General features: G+C 35.2%; 1 protein-coding gene across 2 annotated transcripts in view; it reads right to left on the bottom strand.

The window, feature by feature from the left end:
- PSME4 (proteasome activator subunit 4) overlaps nucleotides 1–27,956 on the bottom strand; it is an 83,558-nt gene that overhangs the window by 25,563 nt on the left and 30,039 nt on the right. For both annotated transcript variants that reach the window (XM_023619107.2, XM_023619106.2), the window contains 21 exons: nucleotides 27,700–27,774; nucleotides 25,483–25,605; nucleotides 23,492–23,584; nucleotides 22,673–22,938; nucleotides 20,118–20,304; nucleotides 19,253–19,342; nucleotides 18,432–18,496; nucleotides 18,026–18,176; nucleotides 15,807–15,905; nucleotides 15,517–15,586; nucleotides 14,772–14,839; nucleotides 13,923–14,138; nucleotides 13,326–13,483; nucleotides 12,230–12,325; nucleotides 5,061–5,116; nucleotides 4,153–4,209; nucleotides 3,881–3,936; nucleotides 3,689–3,787; nucleotides 2,185–2,247; nucleotides 1,948–2,043; nucleotides 591–722 (listed from right to left, as the gene is read on the bottom strand). In XM_023619107.2, coding sequence (XP_023474875.2) covers nucleotides 591–722; nucleotides 1,948–2,043; nucleotides 2,185–2,247; nucleotides 3,689–3,787; nucleotides 3,881–3,936; nucleotides 4,153–4,209; nucleotides 5,061–5,116; nucleotides 12,230–12,325; nucleotides 13,326–13,483; nucleotides 13,923–14,138; nucleotides 14,772–14,839; nucleotides 15,517–15,586; nucleotides 15,807–15,905; nucleotides 18,026–18,176; nucleotides 18,432–18,496; nucleotides 19,253–19,342; nucleotides 20,118–20,304; nucleotides 22,673–22,938; nucleotides 23,492–23,584; nucleotides 25,483–25,605; nucleotides 27,700–27,774 — 2,316 coding nt within the window. The remainder of the gene's footprint in view (nucleotides 1–590; nucleotides 723–1,947; nucleotides 2,044–2,184; nucleotides 2,248–3,688; nucleotides 3,788–3,880; nucleotides 3,937–4,152; nucleotides 4,210–5,060; nucleotides 5,117–12,229; nucleotides 12,326–13,325; nucleotides 13,484–13,922; nucleotides 14,139–14,771; nucleotides 14,840–15,516; nucleotides 15,587–15,806; nucleotides 15,906–18,025; nucleotides 18,177–18,431; nucleotides 18,497–19,252; nucleotides 19,343–20,117; nucleotides 20,305–22,672; nucleotides 22,939–23,491; nucleotides 23,585–25,482; nucleotides 25,606–27,699; nucleotides 27,775–27,956) is intronic.

Below are 27,956 nucleotides of genomic sequence, written 5' to 3'. Positions count from 1 at the left end.
GTCTCATCAAGTCTCCCTTCTAGATCTCCTTCAATCAAACCATTTCTATCTGATGGTGTAAGTATTTCACTTATACTCTACTGCATCCCTATGGGATGTAGTATTTTCCTTATCTTGTGTCAATCCCTTCCTTCTCTGCTCTAATCACAGAAGCTTTCACTCATTTGCTTAAACTTACCATCTCAGGCCTTCCTTCCCGCTGATCACACTCCTCTAAACTTTGGGTCTTTCGTCCCCTTCTCCCATAGACCAGCCAGGCTAGTCATTCACCGGCACTCAATTCAAACTGCATCCTACATTTTCTCCATCATAACATCAGTCATAAACATAGGTAAAATAAATAATTAGGGAGAAAAAAAAGACTAAACCTGTTTAAAGGTTAAGTGTACTAATGTCTTCAACTTACCTTGAAATACATTACAAAAATAAGATGGATGGAGAGATGGACAGATATGCGATAAAGCAAATACAGCAAAATGTTAAACACAGAATCTGAATGGTGAACACATAAGTAGTTATTGTAGAATTCTTTCAATTTTTCTGTATGTTTGAAAATTTTCATAGTCAAACAAAAACAAAAACCCATATACCTTAAACTGCTGTTGTGTGACATCTTGTCTGTCTGGCCGTAAGAATTCCAAAACCAAGGGAATGATATCTCTGCAACAGAAGTTATATGCTCCCAAGGCAGCAAAAAACGTTTGCTGAGCCTTATTTCTGACCTGGAGAAAGTATTATTAACAGAGAACTTTTATTAAATGGTACACAAACTACAAACATGGTTTTTTTCTTTTTTGGTGAGGAAGATTTGCCCTGAGCTAATATCCGTTGCCAGTCGCCCCTGCCCGTTTTTTCTGCTTGAGGAAGATCTCCCCTGAGCTAACATCTGTGCCAGTCTTCCTCTATTTTTTGCATGTGGGGTGCCTCCACAGCTTGGTCGAGGAGTGGGGTAGGTCCATGCCCCGGATCTGAACCCATGAACCCAGGCCACGGAAGTGGAGCGTGCAGAACTTTTACCACTCAGCCACAGGGCCAGCCCCCAAAATTTCTTTACTGAATTATCAAAAACAAAGTGATGCTAGTTTAAACGTTATAATAACAGGAAATATATTAAAGCACACACCTTAACAAAAATGAGTAAATTATCTTTTTATCAAAAGAAAAGCATATTACCAACCACATCCATGGTTTAGGTTACAATTTTTTTTTTTTTAAGGAAGATTAGCCCTGAGCTAATATCCGATGACAATCCTCTTTTGCTGAGGAAGATTGGCCCTGAGCTAACATCTGTGCCCATCTTCCTCTACTTTCTATGCGGGACACCTGCCACAGCATGGCTCGATAAGTGGTGCACAGGTCCACACCCAGGCTCTGAACTAACAAACCCCAAGCCACCAAAGCAGAGCATGCGAAGTTAACCGCTATGCCACAGGGCCAGCCCCTCAAATATTTTCAATAAAGGAGAGACCAATTGGCACTGCATTTGTTCAGTAACATAATTGGGAGACTATTAAACATTTTATTCTGACCTACTTGTGATGAGAAGAGTCAGATTTCCCCCTGTGTCTATACAAGGAAAATGAGACTTTCCACAACACAGAACAACTTAACCACAACTCACACAGGAGCAGTGTCCTGAAACCCAAGCATAATGACTAGGAGGAACTACATGGCTCTCGTAATGTGATTTAATCAAGCGGCAGCAACATCACACTAGCACTATCAGCTTTGATTAAATTATTTTAAAAAATTTGAGAGATAATTACAAACAGCAAAAATAAACATTATTTAAAAAGACTAGTAAAATAGCATGAATGTGTTTGCAATTTGAAAGATGTTTTCTATGCCAATTAATTATTTAAACTCTTCTGTTAAAATGGGGATACTTAGATTGCAAGTAATAAAATGGGAGAGTAGGGGAGGGGAGAGTGCTTGGACTACCCTTACCTGACTATACGAACTTGTAGATAAACGAAGAAGATCTCTGATCATATCCTGATGTATCTTTTTGTATTCACAACCCTCAACAGTTAGTGTTCGTAACTGCGAAAATAAAACAATGTGAATTAAATCTCAAAGTTTTGACTAAAAGTTCATTTAATTATGAAGTAACACAAATAATTAAATATTCATCTGGAAAACAGTCATTTAGAAAAGTCATCATGATTTTAAAAAGATGTTTACCTCATGCTGCAACATGACTCTGTCAATCAGTAGTGCTCTGATATGCTGTTTTTTCCCATGGAGCTGGAAAACAAAGCAGCCAACACATCAACAGTTTCCCTAAATGACAACTCAACAACAGCGTCCTCTAAATCTCTTAATGAAAAATTGGTTGAAAGGAGGTCCACAGCAGGCTGGCGGGTAGTGGAGATATTTCATTTATTCTAAAGTCATAAGGCTTATATTAAAATATACTATTTCAGTTAAGCTATGCCTTATAATAGAAACATCCCCTTTAAATGGCTCATTCAACAGCCTGTTTGATAGTTTACTAATGGATCCACACATGGGAGAACAATGAAGTTGGTCCTTATTCAGTCAAATACTAAAAGTACAAAAATAGCCTACCAAGAAAATTGCTTGACTCTGTTACATTTATAAACAGCCTTTCTGGGTAACCGTGTATGTTTACTACAGAATACATCTTTTATTTTTCTAAAAATTATCTTTTAAGCCCTGTTCCACCTCCAATCTTCCATGCTGTCACAAAAGCAGATATCTGGAACTCAAGGATTCTTTCTCTTTCACATCTTTATCTGATTAGTCATCAAATGCCCACAATTGCTTCTTTTTCAAAACACATCTCCATTGCAATGTCAGTGACTTGATTCAGACTGGGTTTTCCCATGAGGACTATCACCATAGTTTAACCACCCTCCCTGCTTCGAGTCTGTCTCCTACTGCTTAGTTTTCACAGCAGTGGCAGAGTTTCCCAAAATTCACTGAATTGAATAGTGATCTTTCCAATATTCAAATCAGATCTACTTAAGAATCTTTAATGACTCCCCCATTGTCGAATATAAAACCGAAGCACTTTCTTGGGTTAAAACTATAAATGACTATCCTACCTCCTGTCACTCTTCCGTCAAGCACGCCGTGTCTGTGTCTCTCCTACCCTTTTACGTGCATTCGCTCTGTCTGAAATATGTAGCACCCCTTGCCTAAATAATGAACTCATACAACCTTTTCAGACTCAATTTCAACAAGTCTCTCAGAGAAGAACACTGCTATGAACAGCAAATGGCTGACTTAGGTATTCTTTCTTCTGTGCTCTCAGAGAAACTTGTACTGACTTCTCCTGGGGCACAAATAAAACATCAGATATATCTTTCTCAGATCTACATAAAGTGCAATGCTTTAAAATCATGCCTGTGGACAATTACTCTTATCTTTACTCCTTCAGGGTCTTATAAGGCAGCCCAAATGCTGTTGCCAGATTATTATACTCCAAATTCCCACTGAGAGTTCAGAGACTATCATGGAAACTGACAGAATTAGTATCAAGAAAATATATTTTTTCTAGGATCCTTGTGATTATACCATGATGTATAATATTTGAAAATCTACTATTTTCACTTCTAGGGAAACTTCCTCTGCATGCTGAACAACTGCTAAATTAGGTGGTTATATCAATATCATACACCTTTTTAAAAAGTAATTTAGAGTTCTAGGTAAAAATACTGACCCGATTTTCCATTGATTTCTTTACTAGGTTAAAACTTTTCCAACGGGAGTCAAATTCATGTTTGTGAGATCCTTGGAATTGCAAAAGGTCTCCAACAATCTGTGTCAAAGAATTTCAAATTTTATATTTACAAGTCATCATGTCCAACCTGGTCATACTAATAATTATGCAACTATTAAATGACAATTGTACCTTTATGATAAGAAACAAGGACTTGGTATCGTCTTCTGAATTATTAAGTATGTGGTCTATAATAGGAGGAAAAAAGGATTTTTAGTAAAGTATTTTGAATCACCATAGGACTCCTGATATATTAGTTAAGAATCTATTAGTTAAGGGAAAAAACACTACCTAATACTCTCACCATTTAGAATAAAAAATGTTAAGTAAAAGGACATATGCTATAGAATAAAATTCCTAAATAATTATTAGTAAAAATAAATTAAACACATATATGTACTTACTAAGAAGTTTCCTTATAACCCTAGCAATTGCTTCTCGGTGGTTCTCTCTGGATAGATCTATTTTTAAAAAATGAGAGAAGGCATTTTAAACACACTGAATGCTCCCCAGACTGTTAAAGTTTATTAATAGTTTACGTCAAGAAGGATAATATATCCAGGAAAAATACACATGGGTCTGCCTTTACCACAGTCGGACTGGTGGCAAGGCAGGATACAGAGTAACTTTTAAAATTTTCCCATTTATAATGACTTACTTGTAAAACTTTATTGGGCAGGCAAGGAAGAGGGAGAAAAAAACCACCTTTGGGAATATTTCAAAGGCTCTATTCAATAGTTAGAGACCAAAACCGCATAGGATTCTCTAGTTAGTTACAGGTGACAGAAATCAAACAAACATAAATTATACCCTAGCAATTAATGTACGCAACTAACTGCAGTGTTAATCCAGCAATGAGGAATTGTGCTAAAGTCCTATTAATGTTAGATACATAATATTAAATTAACACAATAAAATGTTTAACATAAATATTAACTCACTATAAGAAAAATACAAAGATAATTAGAATATATAAGGGTTATAATATTCCCATTCACATCAAGTACAACATACCAGTTCTAAAACAATTCTAAAAATACATGAACATTATGATATATCAAAGTCTGCCTCTGCACACATAAAGCACCCAAATTTTTATTTACTGACCCAATTTCTTTTGCTGGCTATTCTTTTATAATAACTTTCCGGTTTCTTCAGAAAAAGCAACAATAACTATCATGTAACTACTGTGCATTTATATATAACAAAGAGACTAGGAAAATTCTAACTACAAAATTATTCCGTTTTAACCCGTGTAGAGTAATTGAAAAAAATAGTCCACAGAGATTTACTCAGATTAGGATTCACATACCATATTCAAGTCCCGTATACAACTTTGTCTCTTCCAAGGACACCATACTTGGTACCCTGCATAAAGACAACAGTGCTTATATTTATTAATAATGCCAATAAGAAGGATTAAAGGGAAAAGTGTCACTGCTAGAATGTTTAAATCAAAACAAAGATGATGCTCTTTTAACAAACACAGATTTCTCATCTTCAATACTTCAATTCTTTACTTATCCTTCTGAAGATTGATACTATCTGTTTCAGAAGGACAGTATTATTCATCTTAAGGAAAATGTTGATTGAATTTAATCACTTTAGGCAGTAAAATTCACCACCCAAATGAACATAATATTCAATATTCAAGGGTAAACAAGCTTAAATCTGACAACATTTATACAAAGAAAAGTCAGCTGCTTTATAGTGGTATAACAAAGCTTAAAACTAGACACAAAACTCACAGTCAAATTTTCCTGTAGAATACATAGCAGACAAGATTCTTTAGATAATCATTACCCTTCCTCTTACAAACAGACAGACTGATCTCTCCTACCATCTGCAGTAAAATCCGACCACGTGTGAAGAAGTTCAGATGTAAAAACACTGCATTTCCTAACTAAACATCTGCCCGCAAGAATTATGTGACCAGAACCAGACCCAGCTAGTTAAACTCATTAAATGGTTAAAAATCACTTTTTAGGTAGGTATTCAAGAATAGATTTTACTGTGTAATATGAACCTTTATATCCGAAATCTAAACTTTCTTCAATGAAAACCATAAGTTAATTTTCAACGTTTTACTTCAAAATATGAGATTCAATTCAATAACTTCTTATAAACAGAGACAATACTTTCTAAGAGGATGAACACAGGCACAAATGCCAAGGAAATATGGGGTGAGCATGTCCAATACAGGGCTAATTAGTAATAAACATAAGTTTTATAATTCATCACTCATGAATGACAAAGCACTTATAAATCAACACACCCCCATTCATATTGTATTTCTTAAGTAAATTATCTCTACCATCATATTTGGTAGTTATAAATTCTGGGATTTATCTAAAAGGGTAATAAAATTAAGATTACTAAAATGTCAATTATTTAACTATGTTCCTTGCCCTAATCTAGTGCCCTACGATGGCAATAATACATCTCAAGTTTCAAAACCAAGCCTACAGAGTATAAACAAAGAATGGTAATATTTTATAATACAAAACGCCAATTTGCTTTTCAGAGACTTTTAAGTTCAAATTCAAATTCCTAAAATCTGGTTTTCATTCTACAAACCTTCAACTGTTGGCAACAGCTTGCAAACCCGAGCATACTGTAAAACTATGTATGGTTGAAAAATATATACGTATCCAGAATCTACTCAGTTAAAAATAAAATCAGATTCCTTTATAATGAACTTAAAGGGAAATCCAACATCTTTACTGAAATTAGATTTCATCACCAAAGAGAAAAAAGGGCTGTGCTCATACAGTAACAAGCATCAAGCACAAGCCCGTGACCCTCCCCACTTCCCTGGCAGAGCATGGGGACACGTTTGTCATGAGCGATCACAGAAGAGCACGTCTCCTTGCTGCTGCTACAGACATACGTCGTTTTCCAAAGCAGGAGTACAAATGTCCCTTACCCAGTCCGCCCCAGTACCAGTAACACTGAACCAAGCATGCATCTTAATTGTCACAAAATTACACTTACAAACAACATAAAATGTAATCTCAATAGTAAATTATTCTGAATTTTTACTATATCAAAAAAGAAAAACCCCACCAACTATCAAACAAAAATACTATCAGTTGAGCATTTGAAATGTTTTTCTTGTATGCATTTCAGACTCTAGTAGTAACCCCAATTACACTGGGGTCACATTTAAAAATAAGCCTCATCTTAAGAGCCCTGATGCTAATTTTTAAAATCCATGTGTCACTCTCAATTGTTTTTCTATCAGAAAGTCTGAAGAAATATTATCACTTATTATAACTATTTTAAAATATATCAACTTGTATGAGATTTTAAAACATTAATTAGTACATTTAAATAAAAATGGCTTAGGCTTTTACTTTTAAAACTTGAATTAAAACACAGCTTCCATTATCTCAAGTATATAGAAGGCATCTGTTTAGATAGACATTTCAGCTTTACTTTATTTCTTACCCATCAACAAGTTCCTTTTATGCTTATTTATTTAAGTTTAAGCTTTAATTGTTCTCTTCCTATCTAATTAAACTCCAACTGGATTGACATGTTTTACACTAAAAGTTTCTCAGCAAGCATAAATACATATTCATACTAAATATTTCTTCTGATCTTTAGAAGAATAATTTTCTAAAAGAAATCTCTACCTGTTACTGAAGTAAGACTTTATGATTCTATTTCTTTGTGGCCACATTACAAGTCTATGTGTGCCGGGCTGGAGTGATACTTAAAACTGCTCTTGTAACTTTTAGTTATGTACATAATCTTAACTCAGTAGACTTACAGTGCTATCAACACGTACAGGTCTACGTTCTGAGTAAAAGCTATAGTAGCAATATACATATTTTAAATCACATACCATCACCCCCCACCCCAAGTGAAATTCATTCTACTCATTCACTGGTTCATTTTACAAACAGTAATAAAATTTGACCTCAAGAACTAAATAGAATCCCGGGAAATAATTTCAACACAACATATTACAAACAATACCATCTATACAATAACAATAAAGTTCGATCAGCCTCACAGCAACTAGACAGTAGCAGGCCACCTAATTTATAACAAAATGTGTTCAATATTTGTGCCACTCAAAAAAAAGACATAAGTTTTCCACAACTTTGTTATTTGTACCACTAGATGGCAATCTTCTTTAGATCTGATTAGAGCAGAACTATGAAAATAATCACTGGTGGGAAAGAAAGGATGGTGAAAAAGAATTGATAACACACACCAAAGATATACACTACAAATTAAATATGCAAACAAAGGCTAGATGAATTGTTATGAAACAAGTGCAAACGACAATTCTTCCTGTCCGTAAGGGAAAGGACAATGTACGCTTCCCAGTGATCCCTCCCCCCGCCAATGATCACAAACCTAAAAGTACAAAACTAAGCCACTCATAGATTTTTCTTCCACTCAAGGTTACAACTGTTTCACAAGGGACAATTGGCCTATTTCTGTGTTCTGTTATCCAATTCAATCCTAGGCATCAATAATAGCTATCAACACAAGGGAAAAGCTGGCTCTTACTCTACCGGGTGAACAAAAGGCTGCTAAGTAAAGAGAAATGTTACACACTGCTGGGTTTAAAATTAACTCTGAGCATAAGAACTATTTCCACGTCTGACACACAAGCTTTTAAAAATCAATGAAAACAGTCAGAAGGTGAAATAAGGAGAAAACAGGGTTACTCACCGTGGAGTAGTAACTGTTTCCTTTTCTGTGTGCAGCTCCCCCAGCAGAGCTGGGTAGTTTCCTGGAGGTGCCAAGAGAGGTTAGCTAGCCCTGCCCCTCATCGCATAACAACACATCCTTTCACATATTAATGAAATGGTCTCAACTCTTAGACCTTAAGTATGAATTTTTTTTGAGTGAAAAGTTAGTAAAAGCTGAGATCCTAAGAATGATTTAACTAAGAATGACTTAACAGATCTATCAGAGGAAAGGGGCACAAAGTAAAGAAGAAATATTTAAGATGAAAAATGATGACTCCTCTACCTTGAGTAACCCTGTTTTTATAGATGTTAGTTTTTTTTGCATCCTGTAATAGCTGGTTAGACCTAAAAGATTATAAAGAGTATACTGCAAAAGGAAAATTAATGACAACTTGAGGATTAAAGGCAAGTGTCCAAAATTCCTGTGTGACCCTGGAAAGACATAATCCAACTTCCACATCTAGTAGAACTGTGAGTATAAACTATACCACAAATATTTCTATTAAATGATTAACTAAAGGTTCCAAGAGCAAAATAGAGAGATTCCATTTTAAGATTAATTCAGCAACCTTGGTATCTGACAAAACTGTTAAAAATTAAAACTGTACTCAATTAAAAAAATTTACCCTAAATTACCCTCAAGGGACCTTATTTTATCCATTGAAACAACAAAATTTATAGTACGTACAAGATATTTAGTAACCCTACGACTGCTAAAGGCCAAAAAGTACAATGCAGACACCATTAGATATATCATTTACTTTATACTTAGGACAATGAACTCATCTAAGTTTCCGGTTTTTTGGTTTTTTGGGGGTCAGTCCCCAATCACATAATCACAGAAAATTGGTTTTCACATTTAGTAGACATTTCCCTAAACAATGGATTTTAAGACTATCTTCCATATACTGTATTAGGAACTAAGTTAGATTTTCTTGCAGGAAAATAAAGCTATACTACATTTTCATTTTTTCATTACTGCAATTTTCCTAGAAGACAACTACTAACACATGCGCAAGGCAAACTTAATGAGTGATTTGACAAAAAAAATTAAAGCAGCTAGACTACTTTACCTAATTGAGATTTATATTATGAGTTTAAATTTAAAAAAAGAATTGTCTGAGTTGCTATGTGCTTCCAAAAACTGGTCTGGTATTTCAGAAAATGCATAATGTCCCATAGTACCACAGCCAAATTGTTATTAACAGGAGTGACTTCCACAGGCATCTTAGGCATTACTCTAAAGCAACTGTCACAATCATATATTTCCTTGTCTCCCCCTCCTGGTACCTTTTACTCTATTTTCTATGGAGTAATTAATGTCCAAAGTAAAGAGTTTGCTTTTCATCTACTAGTATCAAATTGACCTGCTGATAATTCCCAGGAATTATGCTACTGATATTCTTTCTTCACAAGGCAGTGTGATTTAACATCACAGAACAATGGCACCATCAAATTGCAATTATTTGGTTAGTTTTTTCAAATCACTTTACATTTAGAAGATTTTAACAATTATTGACCTATACTAGAATAAGCACTTTAGAAACTTAAAAGGCTAACTTTATTTTAGGATACTTTAGTGAGAACTAATTTACTATCTGCAAAAAGTCTAACTGTTATATAAAGAAAATAAATGTAAAAAAGTCACACATTGCCAACATAAACTAAAATTTCAGGCGATTGTGATACCAGTTAGAAACTGGTTTTAATGGAGAGGATTCTGTTAAGACCTATTTAAAAGCTCAGGGAAGACTTCATAAACTCCCTCATTTTGGCAATTCAAAAGCAAAGGGCTGCTCATTCATCTTTAACTCTACTTTGTATAATCATTATCCCGCCTACATGCACTAACTATAAAGAACCCTAAAAATGTGTATTGTTCAATGATTAAAACAAGTGAAGCTTTCTGTTTTATATTTTATTTCATTATATATTATTAAATATACAAGAAAACATTTTATATTTTCAAATATGTAAACATTATGTATCTATTAAATATAATTTTGTATCACTTCATTTTGTTTTATATTAAATTTTCAATCTAAAAGTAAAAACTAAAACAAAACTTTTCAGTCTGAATCATCTTTCTCTTTCAAGTTTTCTGGGAAAAACCTAGAAAGGATACTCAGGATCAATTTTATAGCTTATAATGTATAGTAATGTAGGCTAACAATCTACTTATTTATATTCCACGGCATTCATAAAATTTTTACAACATGGCATTCTTTTCCTTATTGAAAATGCATTTGATTATAAACAAACCTAAATGGCTTTATAATAACTAAATATATGGAACTTTTGTCCTGACACACATTTATTTCAAAGGATAAAGGCTTTGCTTCAATTCACAGTTAACTATAATATGCACATGGCATACACATGGCTACATGCTGACATGAACTGCAATGGAAAGCTCTAAGCCTCCTGAGCTGACCCTTCAGGAGTGCGTCCTAATGATCCTTCAATACTGAAAGTCTAATACACACAGAAGACACATGCTTTTCCTCTTAGATAAATTATTGGATTAAATGATCACACTTCTCACTGTCAACACATTCAAGCAGAACTAAACTTACTGATGGAACAAATCTGTCATGTATGAAACAGCTTAGCATGCCATAAAGAAGTTCGTACTGTATTACACACTGTTAAGATCATGAGAAAAATCAAAACCATTTCTGTAGGTATATCATTTTTAAATACTGTAAAATTAATCTCTCTTAAGAAAAAGGAATTTTGGTAAAATTGCTCATATGTCAAACTATAAAAACTGATGAAAAACAAGTTCTTTAAAAGAATCCAGCAAATTCCTAGGCAAACTTAATACAGACTTCCTTACCTGAAATGACCCTAACTTCTCCCTCTGAAATCTAATGAGCAATCTAAAGTTCAATGCCTAGAAACAGTTTTTAGAGTGAAATAAGCGGGAATTATAAAAAGTATGACTCCAAACAATTATATAAAATATGGTAAAAACAAGCCACACTTTAAAACCACTCCTTGAAGCTTTTTAAGGTTTTTGTTGCAAAATCAACAAATAATTCTCCCCTTTGTGTTTTATGAGGGGACAGGGGTTACTTACTCGTTTTTATGTGATTTTCATTAACTTGTTCGGCAACAAGACATTGGTGTTGAGAGAAAATAACCTCAGATGGTATACCGAAACTAGCATCTACATACGCAATAACTGAGCTAAAGTTATATACTGCTGATTTCCTTTCAACTCAATTTTTTCAACTTAAATGGCAGCACTAACACTGGGCTAAATCAAGACATCCATTCAAAACAGTAATGCTCTGAAAAGCACTTAAATTCATAAAAGCAACTTGGGAGATCTAAAGAGTTCAAAATTACAATGAATAACACTGAACAAATTTTTATTAAAAACACTCCCATTTTTTGGCCACAAAATCCCAACTCAACATTGACTGTAGACAAAAAGAGTGCTTTTCGTTCTTTTGTAAAGAGTTTATTTCTCTTAATTAACTCAGTATACTAACAGGTGAACTTAATATCTCCAAGTCGCTATTTTTAAACTGATTAACACTGGTTATTCTATCCTGGTACCATATGAAAATCTGCATAAAACCTTAAAGTTTATAAACCTAAATTATGCCTTGGGTATTTTTGGCCTAACAATGACAAAAAGGTTAAAGTGATACAGAAACAACACCAATAACAAAACCAGTGACTCATTATGTGACTAAGATTTAAAATAAATGCCAAATGGCAAAACAGCAAAATATGTAAAGTGGCTATTTTTACTTACAAGTTAGTAACCGGCTCTCCTTTCAACGGAGGTAGGAGGTTTCCTGAGCCAATTAAACAGTTGTGCACTATAGTCAGACTCTGTAGAACATCATCTCTAGAAAAGATACAAGATGTCTGCATATTTTAGAAGACTCCAAATCCTTATTTAACAGAAAGACTTCTACAGTCTAGGGTGACATACAAAAATTTTATCAAGTGGGGATATACAAAATTAAGGCAAAGAAATGGCAAGCGTCTTCAGTTTACCCACATAATAGTAAAAGGTAATTAAGCATATTTACTGGTAATACTAGACCTGTTAACATTCAAACAGGCTCTAAATAATCACAAATAACAACTGATTGCCCTTCATGAAGCAATTCTGAATTTAATCGCCTGTTTACTCAAAGATCACTACCACTAAAAGGAAAAACAGCATTAGAGATCTTCCAGCATTTTCCATCTTTTAAAAATGGACCAGCTGAACATTTACTCCCAAGAGCAGTTCAGGGTACCAGCTAGGCGACCTAAGTCACCCATACTTCTCCCTTCTCCAAGCCCATTCGTACTGAATTTGCTCATTAAAACTTCCTCACGTTTCACACAGAGTAATTTTCTTACTATTGTTACAGGAACTATCAAAGATTCAAACTATAAAAGTCTAATGGTCTCTAATAATTGTTTCTTGTTAAAGTCCCCTGGGAGAGAAAACAAAATAATCTCATATAAATATTTCTCTAAGCAACATTACTGTCAATAACATGAATTACTAAAAAGAACAACCCAATAAAATGTAAGCTGAATCTAGAGAAGTAAGCATTTCCTTTCAAGAGTGGCATACCTACACACGCTTCCCCAAAGATGCACAAGTGAAATTGCTAAGTAGAAGACACTAAAAGCAATCTAGAGTTTTTCTATTTAAAATGTTTAAATATCATGACAAAATTTCTGTTATACAACACCATATTAAATGATTTTCTAACTATAATTATGGCAGATTTCAAAACACATTAAAAATTAATACGTCATATATGCCACACAGAGAGAGAGAAAGAAAGAAAGACACAGAAAGATTTAGTCTGCAACCATATAACTGACTGTAAAAGAAAACTAACCTAGACATGTCAAGTTCCCCATCCCCACAACGCTGGAGTTTGACGAGCTCAGGCTGAAGGAAAGAGTCCAAGAGAAAGAAGGCAAAAGCCACTTCTTCAGAAGAAGGAACATGCCATTGGATTCCCAGATTCCACAAGTCGCCTGGTTTACCCCAGTCCTAGAAAAGAAGAAGGTTTGTTCAGAAAGTTGAGCAGTAGAAAAAAAGAACATATACATATAATGACATGAAAACACCATATTACCCCTTCATTATCACTCTTGGAAAAGGTCTCCCTGAAGAGCACTCAAATATGAATTTACTAAAAGAGTAACAGTGAGTGTATGTGAGGCTACTGAGCTCCCCAATAAAATGCAACTGTGGAGGTTAGACATGTCATACCAAATCATTTCACATACAAACAGAAAAGAAAACTAGAGTTAGCGCCAGTGCTATGTTGCACTTTGCAGGTTTAAAGCATTCCAGTAAGTTTTAATAACCTACCTTAAAAATAAAGAAGTGACACCTTTAAGTACAAGAAAAATAAATCCACACTTTCAATCCCTTAGAAAAATAACCCCAATATATCCCTGCATCCTAAATTATTGAAAACGCTTGCCTTGATAGGAAAGTATTCAGAAGGAGGTTTGTCAAAGCCACCTGGCACACTGCAGTACTCCGTAGGGTAGATGAGTGTGGTAGAACGAAGAAGGTGATGCAAAAGGTTACAAGACAGAGTGTAACCCTGCTTACAGGTTAAATGCAGGGTTCTCTGGAGGATCTTTACAAGCTGCTCCCTATAAAGAAGCAACTTCTTCCCATCCACTCGAGTAATCTAAAAAGAGGAAGAAAACAGTTAAAGACATTTTGGTTAAAAGATCAGAATCAACAATTAATGCAAAGGTCAATGTATGACCACGAAAGTAGTGTAACAGTGTTTCTTAAAGTGACTGTAATTCATTTTAGGATTATTTCAGTAATATTCTAACAACTGATTCTTTTTTAAAATTAAGACACATTTTCTGAGTTTAGGCCCTCATGTGCCACAGTAACATTCTTTTCAAAAGCATCTATCTCCTTAAAGAGACAAAACTTACTTAATTGGATGTATCTGTTCTTTGGTTCCTGAACTAACCCATAAAGGAAACTGAAGTTTCACTGGTGGCCAATTTTGGAATGTAGGGAAAAAAAAATTGCCCAGTCTGATAAAATTTTTCAAGTAATGAGTTATCCATATTAGCATTGATCAGTAAAAAGAATAGTGTTGAACATGAAGTAATCAACAATTACCCACACTCCTTTGCTAACAAGAGAATGAGAGATCTGACTTTTTGCAGCCACATCAAGAAATTTCCAAAACACAGGACTCTTTATCTGTTTTAAAGTCAATTTTTCAGAAAAAGGATAAATCCTAAAATAAGTCAACACTTTCATAGTAATATTTTCTTATTCCAAAGACTGACAATACCTCAGACAAAAGCTGAAGATTCCATAGCAACTCCTTGTCTAGCTCTTCTTCATTTAATACGTCATCATCTAGAAATGGCAAAACAGTGTCAGGGGGAAAAATACGTATCCAACTAAATGCATCATTTTTAATATTAACATTTCTAATAGCTGAAAAAAGTCTCTTTTTAGGGAGGACTTTCATTTCTTCTTCATAAAGCTAAACTTGCTCCAGAGGAAGTGGAAACAATTTTCAAGAAAATAAACACATCAACCAGGACTTTTGCCCCTCCACGTCTCACAAAATAACTGATTTCTTTATATTTTTTATGTTTTTTGGTGAGAAAGATTGGCCCTGAGCTAACACCTTTGCCAATCTTCCTCTATTTTGTATGTGGGAGGTCACTACGACATGACTTGATAAGCAATGTGCAGGTCTGCACCTGGGATCCAAACCTATGAACCCCGGGCTGCCAAAGCAGAGCATGCGAACTCAACCACTACACTACCGGGTCGACCCAAATAATGATATTTTTGATAGCAACCTCTGGATGGTCCTTGTATGTATGAACATGTTAATTTGATAAAGGAAAATTTCTAAGCTACCTGTCAACCCAATGATACATTGTTTTGAGCAATTTTCCCCAACACTGCAAAATTAAAATACTGCACAGCTTAAAGAATCTGCTTTCACCAACAGAATTCTAGAAACCAAGAAAAGATTTTATCTACAAATGTAAAGACAGAATAATAACTTTATGACTTACTCATTGTAAGCTGAGTTATAACACTGCAGCAGTGGGGAACAAATAGCTTCAAAGATTCCTCTGGGCAGCACTAAAAACATATTTGTATAAATAACTTTTTTTGAAAGACACAACTATTTAACAGTCACAAAATATGCATCAGCAATATTTTCAGTGGCAACTAAGGGCTGTAAGCAGCTACTGGAAGAAGTATATATTTTAAGTAGAACAAGCATGTCTAAAATAGTTAACCACAGAAACTTGTCAGTTACTGATTCCTTAATTCGTCAGTCCAAAAAAAACAAACTCACCTTGACAGCAGCACGGCACATGTCCGCCACCATGCGCCCTGCGACTCTTGTTTCAAATATATGTGAAATAGAAAAATTAAAAACCTTCTGAAGGGCCACCTGTTAAGATATGTAAGAAATGACAATGTCTGATCAACCTTTTTAAGAAAATTAAACATCTTATGAAATATAAAAGAAAATAATATTCAGGCTATATTAAAAATAACCAACTAGGAATTTTTTAACCATCTGAATTTGTAAGGCTTTGCTTAATCATGTTGCATTCATGTCTACGAATAATCTTTACACAAGGCCCTAATATGAACAAAACATTTGAGGCACGAAATTTTATTGCTACAGAAATACTACACAAAATTATAGCTGCTGGAAGCAAAAGCAATTTAATTATCTGGTTGGCAAATTCAATATAACAAAGGGAATTTTTTGGAATACCTTTTACAGTTTGTCATTCTGACAACTACAAACTGTAAACCTCTATCTCCACTCTAAAAGATTTAACAGCAGTCTATGATTTTACAATCGGGTCACAGAAATTTAAGTTAATTGCTGAATAAAAGAATGAGTTCTAGACATCGGTTAACAATGCCGAAAATTATAAACTCCTTTCAAAAGAATTTGGTTAAACAAGAGATTATTTATACTAATTTCTTCCTCTTTTTTTTTTGAGGAAGATAATCCCTGAGCTAACATTTGCCACCAATCTTCCTCTTTTTGCTGAGGAAGACTGGCCCTGAGCTAACATCCATACCCATCTTCCTCTGTTTTATGAGGGACACCTATCACAGCATGGCTTAACAAGCAGTGAGTGCTGTGCAAAGGTCCAGACCCGGGATCCGAACTGGCAAACCCTGGGCTGCTGAAGCAGAATGTGCGCACTTAACTGCTGCGCCACCAAGCCAGCCCCTACACTAATTCCTTTTTTTTTTTTTTTAGGAAGAGCAGCCCTGAGCCAAGATCCGCTGCCAATCCTCCTCTTTTTGCTGAGGAAGACTGGCCCTGAGCTAACATCCGTGCCCACCTTCCTCTACTTTATACATGGGATGCCTGCCACAGCATGGCTTGCCAAGTGGTGCCATGTCTGCACTCAGGATCTGAACCAGCGAACCCCGGGCCACCAAAGCAGAACGTAGGTACTTAACCGTTGTGCCACTGGGCCGGCCCCTAATTTCTTTATACTAACATAATCTTAGTAAACATTTCATGCAGCTATAAGGCAGTTTAACTTTTAACTAGGATAAACATATTAACAGTGATAATCTCAGAATAATGAAAACAAACAGAAATGGAAATAAAGTGTGGTCTTAAATACCATACTGCACATTGCCGGTATCAACCAATATGGAACATTTACAGAATGCCTTATGAGGACAAACTATTTCTAATCCACTATAGTTTGCCAGATTGTTATACTTAGAATTTAATTTCTATCATGTGATGGCATAAACAATTTCCAAAACTTTTCTCCCAAATAATATTTAGTTGTAAATTTAAAAAGTACAGTAGATTCTTGTTATTTGTAGTAATGTATAAAGTTGCTGTGAGCACTGAATTTGCAAATACTGAACAATACACTGTTCCTAGGGGAAGTACAGGATTAAGTTCTTCCAAGCCTCTGGTTACATTTTCATCAACTGATGAATATATAATCTTGTTTTATGTGTTTCTGTTCAAAGACGCCTTATATAACATATATTGTTGATTCAGTAGCAGTGAACTCATAGCTAATAGCACTGCAACGCAGGCCTGCACGAAGCTTACCTAAAATGTGTTATTTTCCTGGTTAGGCACATCACAACTCTCTTACGCTTACAACACTAGATAGTGCTTCAGCACTACTCTTGGGGCCATTTTAAACAGCAAAATCACTAACAAAATGCACGACGACGTGAAAAACCTGGCACTAAATAGATGCAAAAAGGACACGTTTCCAGCATGAGAGCTGAAACAAAAAGGCAAAGCGTCACCATGTTCGACCTAAGCTGGGAACATGCAGAACTCCAGTCTTTAGCCACTTTTACACGTCTGCACAAAAGAGCGGCATGTATTGATTTTGGGGTTACAAATAAATTTTAGCAAGTAGGTGAATTCAAAAATATGGAGTTTTCAAATAATGAGGATCACTTGGCATGATATACACACAAAGTAACCCGAACTTCAATTTTAAAGAATCAAACACAACTATAAGATTGGAATTTATTTTTGCAGCAATGCATTCTTACCATAAATATTTCTTTGGAACATTGAGTGAGGATTGTACTGAATGTAGAAGACAGACCTAATTCGACCAAACTCTCCAGGTGAGTCATTTTCTCAGTTTCTGTCTCTTCTCTTGTTTGCTCCAATGTGCTACTTTCTATAAGTCCAAAGCATCTAAATAATCCAAAGTATAATTTTAGCAACTAAGAACTAGATTAACATTTTTGAAGATGATTACATAAAAGTCTACTGTCATAACTATTCGAGTGATAGCTACTGAATATGTACATGGCTCACAAATCTACTGTCATTTTGTAACTTGAGAAATACTTATATACAGGCTGCTACACACAGAGAGACTAAAGTTGGTGGGACAGGAGTAATCTTTTTGAATTTCAGATAAAGGGTGGCTCCGGGGTACATGCTCACCTGTCCATAAACTGTAAGACGAAATCCTCAAATTCAGCTGTAGCTGAACAAAGTTCTCGTTCCACCTACAACATGCCAATGTGAAGAAAAATTTAAAACAGCCTTCGACTTTTTTTCTGTGAACTAACAGAACTCAATGATAGCCTACAAAATAGATCTAACACTACATTATTATATTGTGCACTGTGAGAAACAGCACCATAATCGCATATCAATTTAGAACAACGTGATCAAATACTTTCTGGGAACAAAAATAAGAAGTAATAAACATATTTTATACGGGCCAAAAACAGAAGGCAAGTAGCCATTTTTATTATCAATTAGTTTTTAAATTGCTGGTGTGTATGGAAAGGATGATCTCTTACTACTTAAACATACAAACGACACAAGTCAAGTACTAAAAGGCTTGCAATAAAGAAAATAGTTCTAAAAGAACAAGACAGTAATAAAGAAAATTTCTCTTCATTAGGCACTGATCCCCTCAACAGATTCCTATCACAAGAAGATGGAAAAATAAAACATCACCACCTTTGCTTAACAAAACGTTGAAAAGCGACAAAAATCTGGAAATACAGCCCTAGATTCAGTTGTTTACAAAAATGGCCTATTACTGACTCAGCCCCCTTTGGTGAGTGCCCTGCAGACTATCTTACCAACGACGACCTGGCCCTCCATTTACACCATCCTAGTCACAAAACACTAATTTTAGTTTGTTGGCACATATTCAAACTTGCTTTTAAACTGTCAAGTATTACTATGCATATACAGTAAGAATTAGAACTCAGCTAAACAAACTTTTTACAACCAAACAGCATCCTTACCTCTGTGAGGTCGTTTCTTTCTTGTAGTACAGATGAACAGTCTACTAAAGGCACCAGAGTGGAAAATGTTGCTATAAACTGGAATGTGATCTGTGGGAAGATGTAAAAGATTTAACATTAATTAAATTAATTCCAGTTTAAAAATATAAGTACACCATAAGCTGCAATAAAGTACCCAAATAAATTATCTTGATAGAAATCTCACAACAATCTTTCTGGAAATTTTTCACTTAGAATTCAACATTTTAAGCTTCTTCACAACTAACTAGCTTTACTTTAGTAATGAAGTGATACTAAATTTATTTTCATACAGTTATTTACTAGGTTTAAACACAAAGTTCTCCAACCTTTTGTCACTGAGAAGTTACTTTGCCTCCGAGCTAAAAATGTGGCATTAACTAAGGGTAAATAGTGAATGCAAATGCAGAAGCTAGAGGCCGGGGAAGAGGGCAGACGAACAATGCTCTAAGTCAGGAGATGTGTGTGCAAGTAGGATCTGGCACTTTTATACCCAGTAACCTTTATCATGCCCCATCACCAGTGTAGATGAAGGGAAGTGCAAACACTCATACGCTATTGTTTTTAATAGCTCTGCTTAAGGAAAATAGTAAATATATAATGACCTTTACGACATATGATCATTAAATGCACACAGGTTATAGCAAATTACTTACGAAGGAAGACGTTACATAGATCAACTAACTGTTCAGAGAGCTAAACATGGGCATCTACAGATATAATTCTGTTATAATTAACAAATTTTACATTGAACTATGTTCTAAAGAGTATTTGAAGAAAAATTAACAGGATGTCCATTTACATAATTATAAACTTAGATACAGAACAGAATCATACATATGCTCACCATGCATTTACTAAAGTCATTTGGATCCACCCCAGGCAATGCTCTCATCAACAGAGGTAGCATGTGTGTTGGACCTTCAGGAAACCATTTACCCCCCGATACCAAGCTGCGGGCAACTCCAATTACACAACTTAAAGTAGCTGTGAGCTGGTGAGGTTCTGTTAAAGTCTCTAGTGCAGGATATGTTCTATGGTTTGAAAACAGAATTTAAAAAAACTTTTCATCACAGATAAAACATACATAATACATTAAATATACTTAATTCATAAATTGCATTTTGGCTTAAAGGTTTGTAGCTAGCAGAACATTTTGAGCGAATATTTGCTCTCAGAGGTAACAGAATCACACAAATAAAGGAAAGATACAGAGACTATATTGCACGTTTTCCCAATGCCCTGCTACCTCGCCACCTTACTCCACGCAAATTTCACAATGAAAAAACGAACATAAACTGGTAGATTTTCTATTATTTCAGCCATTTTAATCCACATTCCACATTCCAACAGGACTGCATCCAATCTAATGGCCAGCGATTACTAGAATTCAGAAATAACAAGTTACAGCTACTGTACTCCTCCCTCTCATAGGAAAAACAATCTTATTAAAATGTTGAAATTTTTCCTATTTTACACTCTTAAAATTGAAAATCTGCTATCAGAAATATATGAGAATATTCCTGACACTACAGTGACTAAATTGGGGGGGAATAAGACAAATGTAATCTTTAATCACTAAGTATTTAAGAGCCAAGAACATGCATTCTTTGACCCAGCAATTTCACTTTTGAGAATTTATCCTATAGGGAAAAAAAATCCCCAAAAAGTAGCGAAATTCCTCCTATGCAGAAAATGTAAATAATAAGGGAAATAAGTAGGAAAAAAGGGAGGATTTATAATTGGATTAAAAAAATAACCAAACCTATGCTTATTTCAAAATATACCAAGCTCTTCAACAAAGGCTATCTTTAGGAGACAAAACTAAGTACCTAAAAATTTTTTCTACAACTTGATTTTTATAAAGACCTTTGCTTTTATAAAATAAAAAAATCTTCAAAAAAAGGTAACCATGTCATTTCTAAATAGGACAAAATTACAATTGAAGGAGTCTCAAAAAATGCCATTGTATCGTCAATTTTGTCAATTAAATCTTTATCTTGGTCAAGTATAGTTCACTCAATATACTGATACTGAATTTGCCCAAAAATTGAAAACCAAAGAAAACCATGATGGACAACTGTATTTGTATTTATAAGCTTTGTTCCTTCTACTAAACTTATCTCACTATTCATAATTAACAAGCTGGAAAACACTAAAATAAGGCAAAACAATGAGGAAGTTAAAGAAACACCAAAACACCCCAAAACAAAATTTTACTATGGAAGCAGCTGAAACCCCATGGAGGCAAATGTCTCTCTTTCCAAGGAGCATCAAGGGACCTGCCACTGACTGTTAGCTTCTGCTACCACATGGAGGTCAAGTAGCAAAGAACACTGGGGGTTGAAGACAGAGAGCAAAGTGCCTAACTTCCTCATTCCATTTCCTAATTAAGTTATATGTGTTGGAAGAGTTTCAGTCCCCCAAGGTTGGACACAAGAATAGAAGTTGGGAAAGTGAGGTACAACTTAACTTGAATATTTATGGCAAAAAAGACAGGGCAAGAGAACATAAGCAACTCACATATAAAGATAATGGGGTCTTGTTTTGGTCAAGATCTTAAACAGGGTACCCTTCTCCAAGTAAATGTGATCAACAGTGAGTCAGAAAATAGGCTGCTGTCTGCACTCTGTCACTAAGCACCTTGGACAAATCTGAGTTGTATGGAACTCAAACTATTAGATTCTTCTGGGCTCTAAAAACTGATGCTCTTCTTCTACTTTTGATGAAGACATTTAGAGAGAAAATATAAGGCTCAAATTCAGGCAACAGAGGAATAACAGAAAGTTTAATTAATCTGCTCAGGAACACTCAAAACAATTGAGAGTAGCTCTCCCTTGGGAAGCACAGCAAGCCTATATTGTGACAGTCACTTAGCAAATGGAGAACTATTTTTGTTACTGTTCCAACATACAAAACAAAATGAATGCAATAAAATCTACACTGTGAAAACAATACACACAACGTTATACAATATATGAAAATAATAAATATAGCCAAATTTTCTTCTGTATCACTGATTCTAAGGAATAAGAGAAATCCAAAATCACTTTCACTGCCATATTCTCAATATTTAGTGACACTCCCATTTTGACGAAAAAACAGCCAGAGCTCAATTTATGAGCGAAAACCTTGCGGACCCAAAATGTGCAAATAATCCAAAATACTGATCCACTTCATTTCAATTTTCTTTTCTCTCCAATAAACCTTCATCAAGTTACCAATCATTAGGTTAAAATGTCTTCCTTCTCCTCTAGAAACAGGAATAAGCACCAAGGTAGCAAAACAGAAGCCACAGAAAAGAAAAGAGAACCAAGCAGAACAGAGGGGTAGAGGCAACAGACAACCAGAATAACCTAGCCATGGCTGAGGCTTCAACAAAACAAGTAAAGCTACACTTACCTTTCAAGTACAGGGGGAATTACTAACTCGGGTCTCATGAGAGCAAGATTCTGCAGAGCCTGGGCTGCTTCTAAACTACCGGTTTTGCTAAACATAGCCAAGAGGACAGGCTGAATAATGCATTGTACAAAGTCTGTAACATCCTGATCAGTAAGCTTATGGCTATCAGGCACCGGAGTTAACCAAGAAGGCTTCTTGTATCTTTCGCGATGCAATCTTCTAACAACACTGTTTGGCAACCGCTGAAGTAGTTTCATTAACTTGTTCTGGGGACACAGAAGCAAAAAGTCCTAGGTAGGTTCTATTTTCTATAGATATTCAGGGTTCCTCTCTACCCACCCAGGTAAAGATTTTTAAAATAACAGCTCTTATAATTTTATTACAAAGACTTGCACAGCATAACTAGACAGAATAAAATACTTACTAATTAACTATTGATAATAACTAATAAAAATGTGTTTCAAAGTTCGATTTTAATTTCTAGCACCACAAGACTCTTCTATTACATGAAAAGCCATTTTAACCAGGCACTTTAAACCAAAAAGTCTGACAATAAAACTGAAAGTCAGATTCCATGCTTCTGTGGCATTTTTGCTAACATTTTGTTGCCAAAAGGTGGCATCTGTCACCAGTTACCACACCAGTATAATCTTAATTTATTTCTGTATGTTCTATGAACAGCAACTTAAATCACTTACATACAGCTAAAGCTTATATGAAGGACAGAAAATCAATTACGGGTTACACAACAGGCAATAGTTACAAGTGACCATACATTGAAAAACTCCAAATCCTAGAGTGAAAAACAGACATACTCACCAGCCAGCGCCCATTATTTGAAGGATGATAAAAAGATGTGATGCTATTAAACAAACCAGCCAAGTGTTTTTGTACTAGCTTACTTGGTCCACCCTGTTAAAATAAAAGAGTAAAAATATCAGTACCCACATAATACTGTAAAATTGAAGGCGTTAACAGGCCCAGACCTACATAAAAATCTTTAATGTGGTTCATAGTCATCCTGCTGGCAAAACTTAATTCTACATCTAAATAAGAGTCATAAACAATTTCCCAATGAACTTCATACAAATCAATTTAAAACATTCTACTAAATATAAGGGCAACTTACTGAAAACAAATTAGAAAACTGAAAAGATACCTTTCAATTTAGGATAACACTATTTTTTACTCTTCTGCAGTCGAATAACTTTTGTCACTAAGATTATCATCTTAAAACAACCAAGAGTGGTAACATCAGACATAAAAAGCATCCCTTAAGTGATTCGAGAAGTGAACTTCTCATTGCAAGAAATGAAGAAGTGAGATTTACATAAATGCATTCAAATATTTTATTACTTCTAAATGTTTTAAATGATTAAACATGTTATATTTGACCACATATTGACTCAGAAGAAAAACATTTTTACTCATCTATCACTAAAACACACAAAGCACCAACCAAACAACAACATAACTTGGGGAAAAAATGAGGAAAAGCTAGCATTCAACTTGTCGAGTTGAACAGCCCTGGGGATAAAGGACTACAACTTGAAACCTCCTGCCTGTCTCAAAATGATCTGCTTTCAAGAAACGGCACAGACCTAAGGTAGAATGTCACGTTACATTAGAAACATGTCTTCCAGCTGAAAAGAAATCTATGGGCATGTTTCCCAATACAGAATAGAGACCATAAAAGTTATGGTTTTAAGACCATAGAATAGAGACCACTAAGAGACCATAATAATTCCATAGCAAAATATCAACAAAACTTTCAAAATTCTAAAATTCTAATTAGCATTGTTGATTTATTATATTAAATATTCATATTTAACACAAAATGAAGCTGCCAATGAAAACACTGTTGCACTATTAATTAAGATAAGGCTGATACTAATCACTATCTAATTCTGCGGCTCCTAAACAAGTTCCAACTCATGGCTTATGTAAGACAGTAAACATCCAAATTTTTTTGCTCCTATTGAATAGAAGCAAGAAAACGGGGTTTCCCCCTCTGTTTAATAATGAAATAACAAAAACAGGAGGAGCTTGAATTCCTTTTTTCCTTTTAATCTTACAATGAAATTTAAGAGCTAAACTTCTCACAACCGTTCTGCCTTTTCCACAGAAACAACCAACACAAAAAAACCAACCAAACCACATAACTGGGAGAAAATATCAGACACAGAGTAATATCAAATATCAAACACAGAAGGAGACAGCTGTAGAAGCAATATGAATGACAATCCAGAAAATTACAGTATAAAACTGCTCTAATATTCTTATTTGAAAGATCACATTGAAATCCAAGCATGTGGATATATTTTTACTTTCCTTCAATGGTGTCAATAAAATAATCCTTCATACTTCTCCTTCACTAAGACTGCTTTGTGAATAAGCTTTGTGCTCAGTGTAATGTTTTATGTGGACACTGACACAATGCATTAATACTGAGCATATGCAGAACCCTGAACTCTCACCTTACCTTTATCATTATCAATTTGACCTTGGGAAAGTCCTTTTATCTACGAGCCTGGTTCCTGGTCTGTAAAACTGTTACAGACATTCTGAATCTCTCAAAACTCTAAACTTCTGACTCTATTTGTATGGTCCATTGGTTAAGGAGATTTATAAATGGTACATATGACTATATTCTGGGTCTGATAAACATAAGCTTACTACATCAGAAAATATCCAAGAATCAAGTGACCAACTAAGTCACTAATATAGACTTATGTGATTGTACAGGATTTCTGTATGGTTAACACAAAATTTAGATGAACTATATAAAGCAAATATACTATATTACAAACCATCATAGCGGTGATCCATATTACAGCATGTCCTATATCATAAGCATTTGTTAAAAATCTTGGGACTAATACTTGACTACTTCCCACTGGGAGGTTCAAGCTTCTCAGAATTCTCGTAAATATCTTTAAAAGGAAAAAAAGAATTAAAAACAAATATTTACAGGTATCAAATAATTCTTTCCTTAAATAACTTTAGTGCTTTATATTAGTATTATTGGATGTACTCTCATCAGTTTTTAAGCAAAATCACATACTGTTTAGTAATCTGCTTTCATTCTTTAAAAGTTATATAAAAATATCTATATACTTGGTTGTTTTTTTTTTAAGGAAGATTAGCCCTGAGCTAACATCTGCTGCCAATGCTCCTCTTTCTTTGCTGAGGAAGACTGGCCCTGACCTAACATCCGTGCCCATCTTCCTCTACTTTAAATGTGGGACGCCTGATACAGCACGGCTTGCCAAGCGGTGCCACGTCCGCACCTGGGATCCGAACCTGTGAACCCCGGGCCGCCGAAGCAGAACATGCGCACTTAACCGCTGCACAACCAGGCCAGCCCCTCTACATACTTTTTTTTAAGGACACACTGAGGTCACAGGCATATGGATATGAAGCAGCTGTATCTGTGTACCCAAAAACAGACAAATGAGATACAGCGAAACATAAAAAGGGCAAAACATAGGTAGCTGCAGTTAAACATGAAGTACTTTGACTCCTGTCTCTCTAAATGCACATAAAATTATTTTTCCTATGCTTTCATTCCATGCCAAGGATGCACAAAATGCAAGTCTCTTCTAGAGGATCACTTTCCCTCTCAAAATTTTAACAACAACTTGATTTTTTTCCCCCTAAGAATTTGCATTTTGGGGCTGGCCCTGTGGCATAGTGGTTAAAGTTCAGCACGCTCCACTTCACTGGCCCAGGTTCACAGTTTTGGATCCAGGGTGTGGACCTACAGCCATGCAGTGGCAGTGACCCACATATAAGGCAGGCACAGATGGCACAGTGGAGGAAGATTGGCACAGATGTTAACTCAGGGCTAATCTTCTTTAAGAAAAAAAGAAAAAAAAGAAAAGAAAAGAATTTGCATTTGAATCTGTCATTTAACAATTGCATTTTAATGCAATTAACTTTTAAGTTTATATTTTAAATCTTGTCATTGAGGCCGGCCCGTGGCCGAGTGGTTAAGGTTGCGCACTCCACTTCGGCGGCCCGGGGTTTCGCCAGTTCGGATTCTAGGTGCAGACATGGCACCACTCATCAGGCCATGCTGAGGTGGTGTCCCACATAGCACAACCAGAGGCACTCACAACTAGAATCTACAACTATGTACTGGGGGGCTTTGCGGAGAAGAAGAAAAATCTTGTCATTACTAAAAGGTAAGGGGCCTGAAGGTGGAAAAAATCTACTACTTCTCCTTAGTTTCTATTGGCCAGCAATAGAGGAAGACAGCACAAGCAAAAGCAAACAGAGCATTTGCCTTCTGCCACTCCCTAGCCTTGCTCTCCTGCGAGTGTATGCATCAGAATCTCCTGCATGCCCCATGCCAGTCCTCTTGAAGCTCCCGGATGACTCTACTGCAGGTGAAACAATATCGAAGATGCAATGTTAAGAACACTGCACCTAGGGGCTGACCAGTGGTGTAGTGGCTAAGTTTGCACACTCTGCTTTGGTGGCGCAGCATTGGCAGGTTCAGATCACAGGCACAGACCTACACACCATTCATCAAGCCATGCTATGGCAGCGTTCCACATACAAAATGGAGGAAGGCTGGCATGGATGTTAGCTCAGGGCCAATCTTCCTCACCAAAAAAGAAAAGAAAGGAATACCACACCTAGAGGCACTCTAGGAAAATATATCATATGATCTAAAAAGTGGGGAAAACTCTAGAATAGCATTCAAATACAATATACAAAATTTGTTGGAAGGTATGAATGTATGACACCCTGAATAATATACTTACTACTTTCTAAATTACTCACTCTGAAACTTATACCTCATGCCCTGAATAGGTAAGACAAAAACCACACATTTATGATAACTTTGATATGATCAAATTACTTTTTGAAAATAAATGATCTGTCTCTGTAAGTTATATGTTTTTTACTAATAATCAAAAAATATTTTATGTGCTATTAGGAATTAGGATACAAAGCATGTCTCCTTAAAGAATAAAGTTGATGTCAGTGCTGTTTTATGTTCAAATGTTCTTAATTACCTTTGGTACATATGGATCCCAATCTATGTACCCTATATTATCTGTAGCCAATCGAGCAAAGAGATTTACTAGTTGCTGAAAGCAAACAAAAGAAAGACAATTAAGTACATACAGTTGTTTTTAAGTGTCACAGTCACACCTCTTTCTCATCCATTTGTTCTATTCAGCAATCATTATTAGTACAACTTAATATATGGTTTATGACTCAGTTTTTAAAAATCTTCCAATGTAAGTTCTGATTCTTGACACCCATTTAA

The sequence above is a fragment of the Equus caballus genome, chromosome 15, assembly GCF_041296265.1.
Source record: "Equus caballus isolate H_3958 breed thoroughbred chromosome 15, TB-T2T, whole genome shotgun sequence".
Taxonomy (NCBI): Eukaryota; Metazoa; Chordata; class Mammalia; order Perissodactyla; family Equidae; genus Equus; species Equus caballus.
Note: the sequence above shows the minus strand (reverse complement) of the source record. Positions and strands in the feature narration are given on the sequence as shown.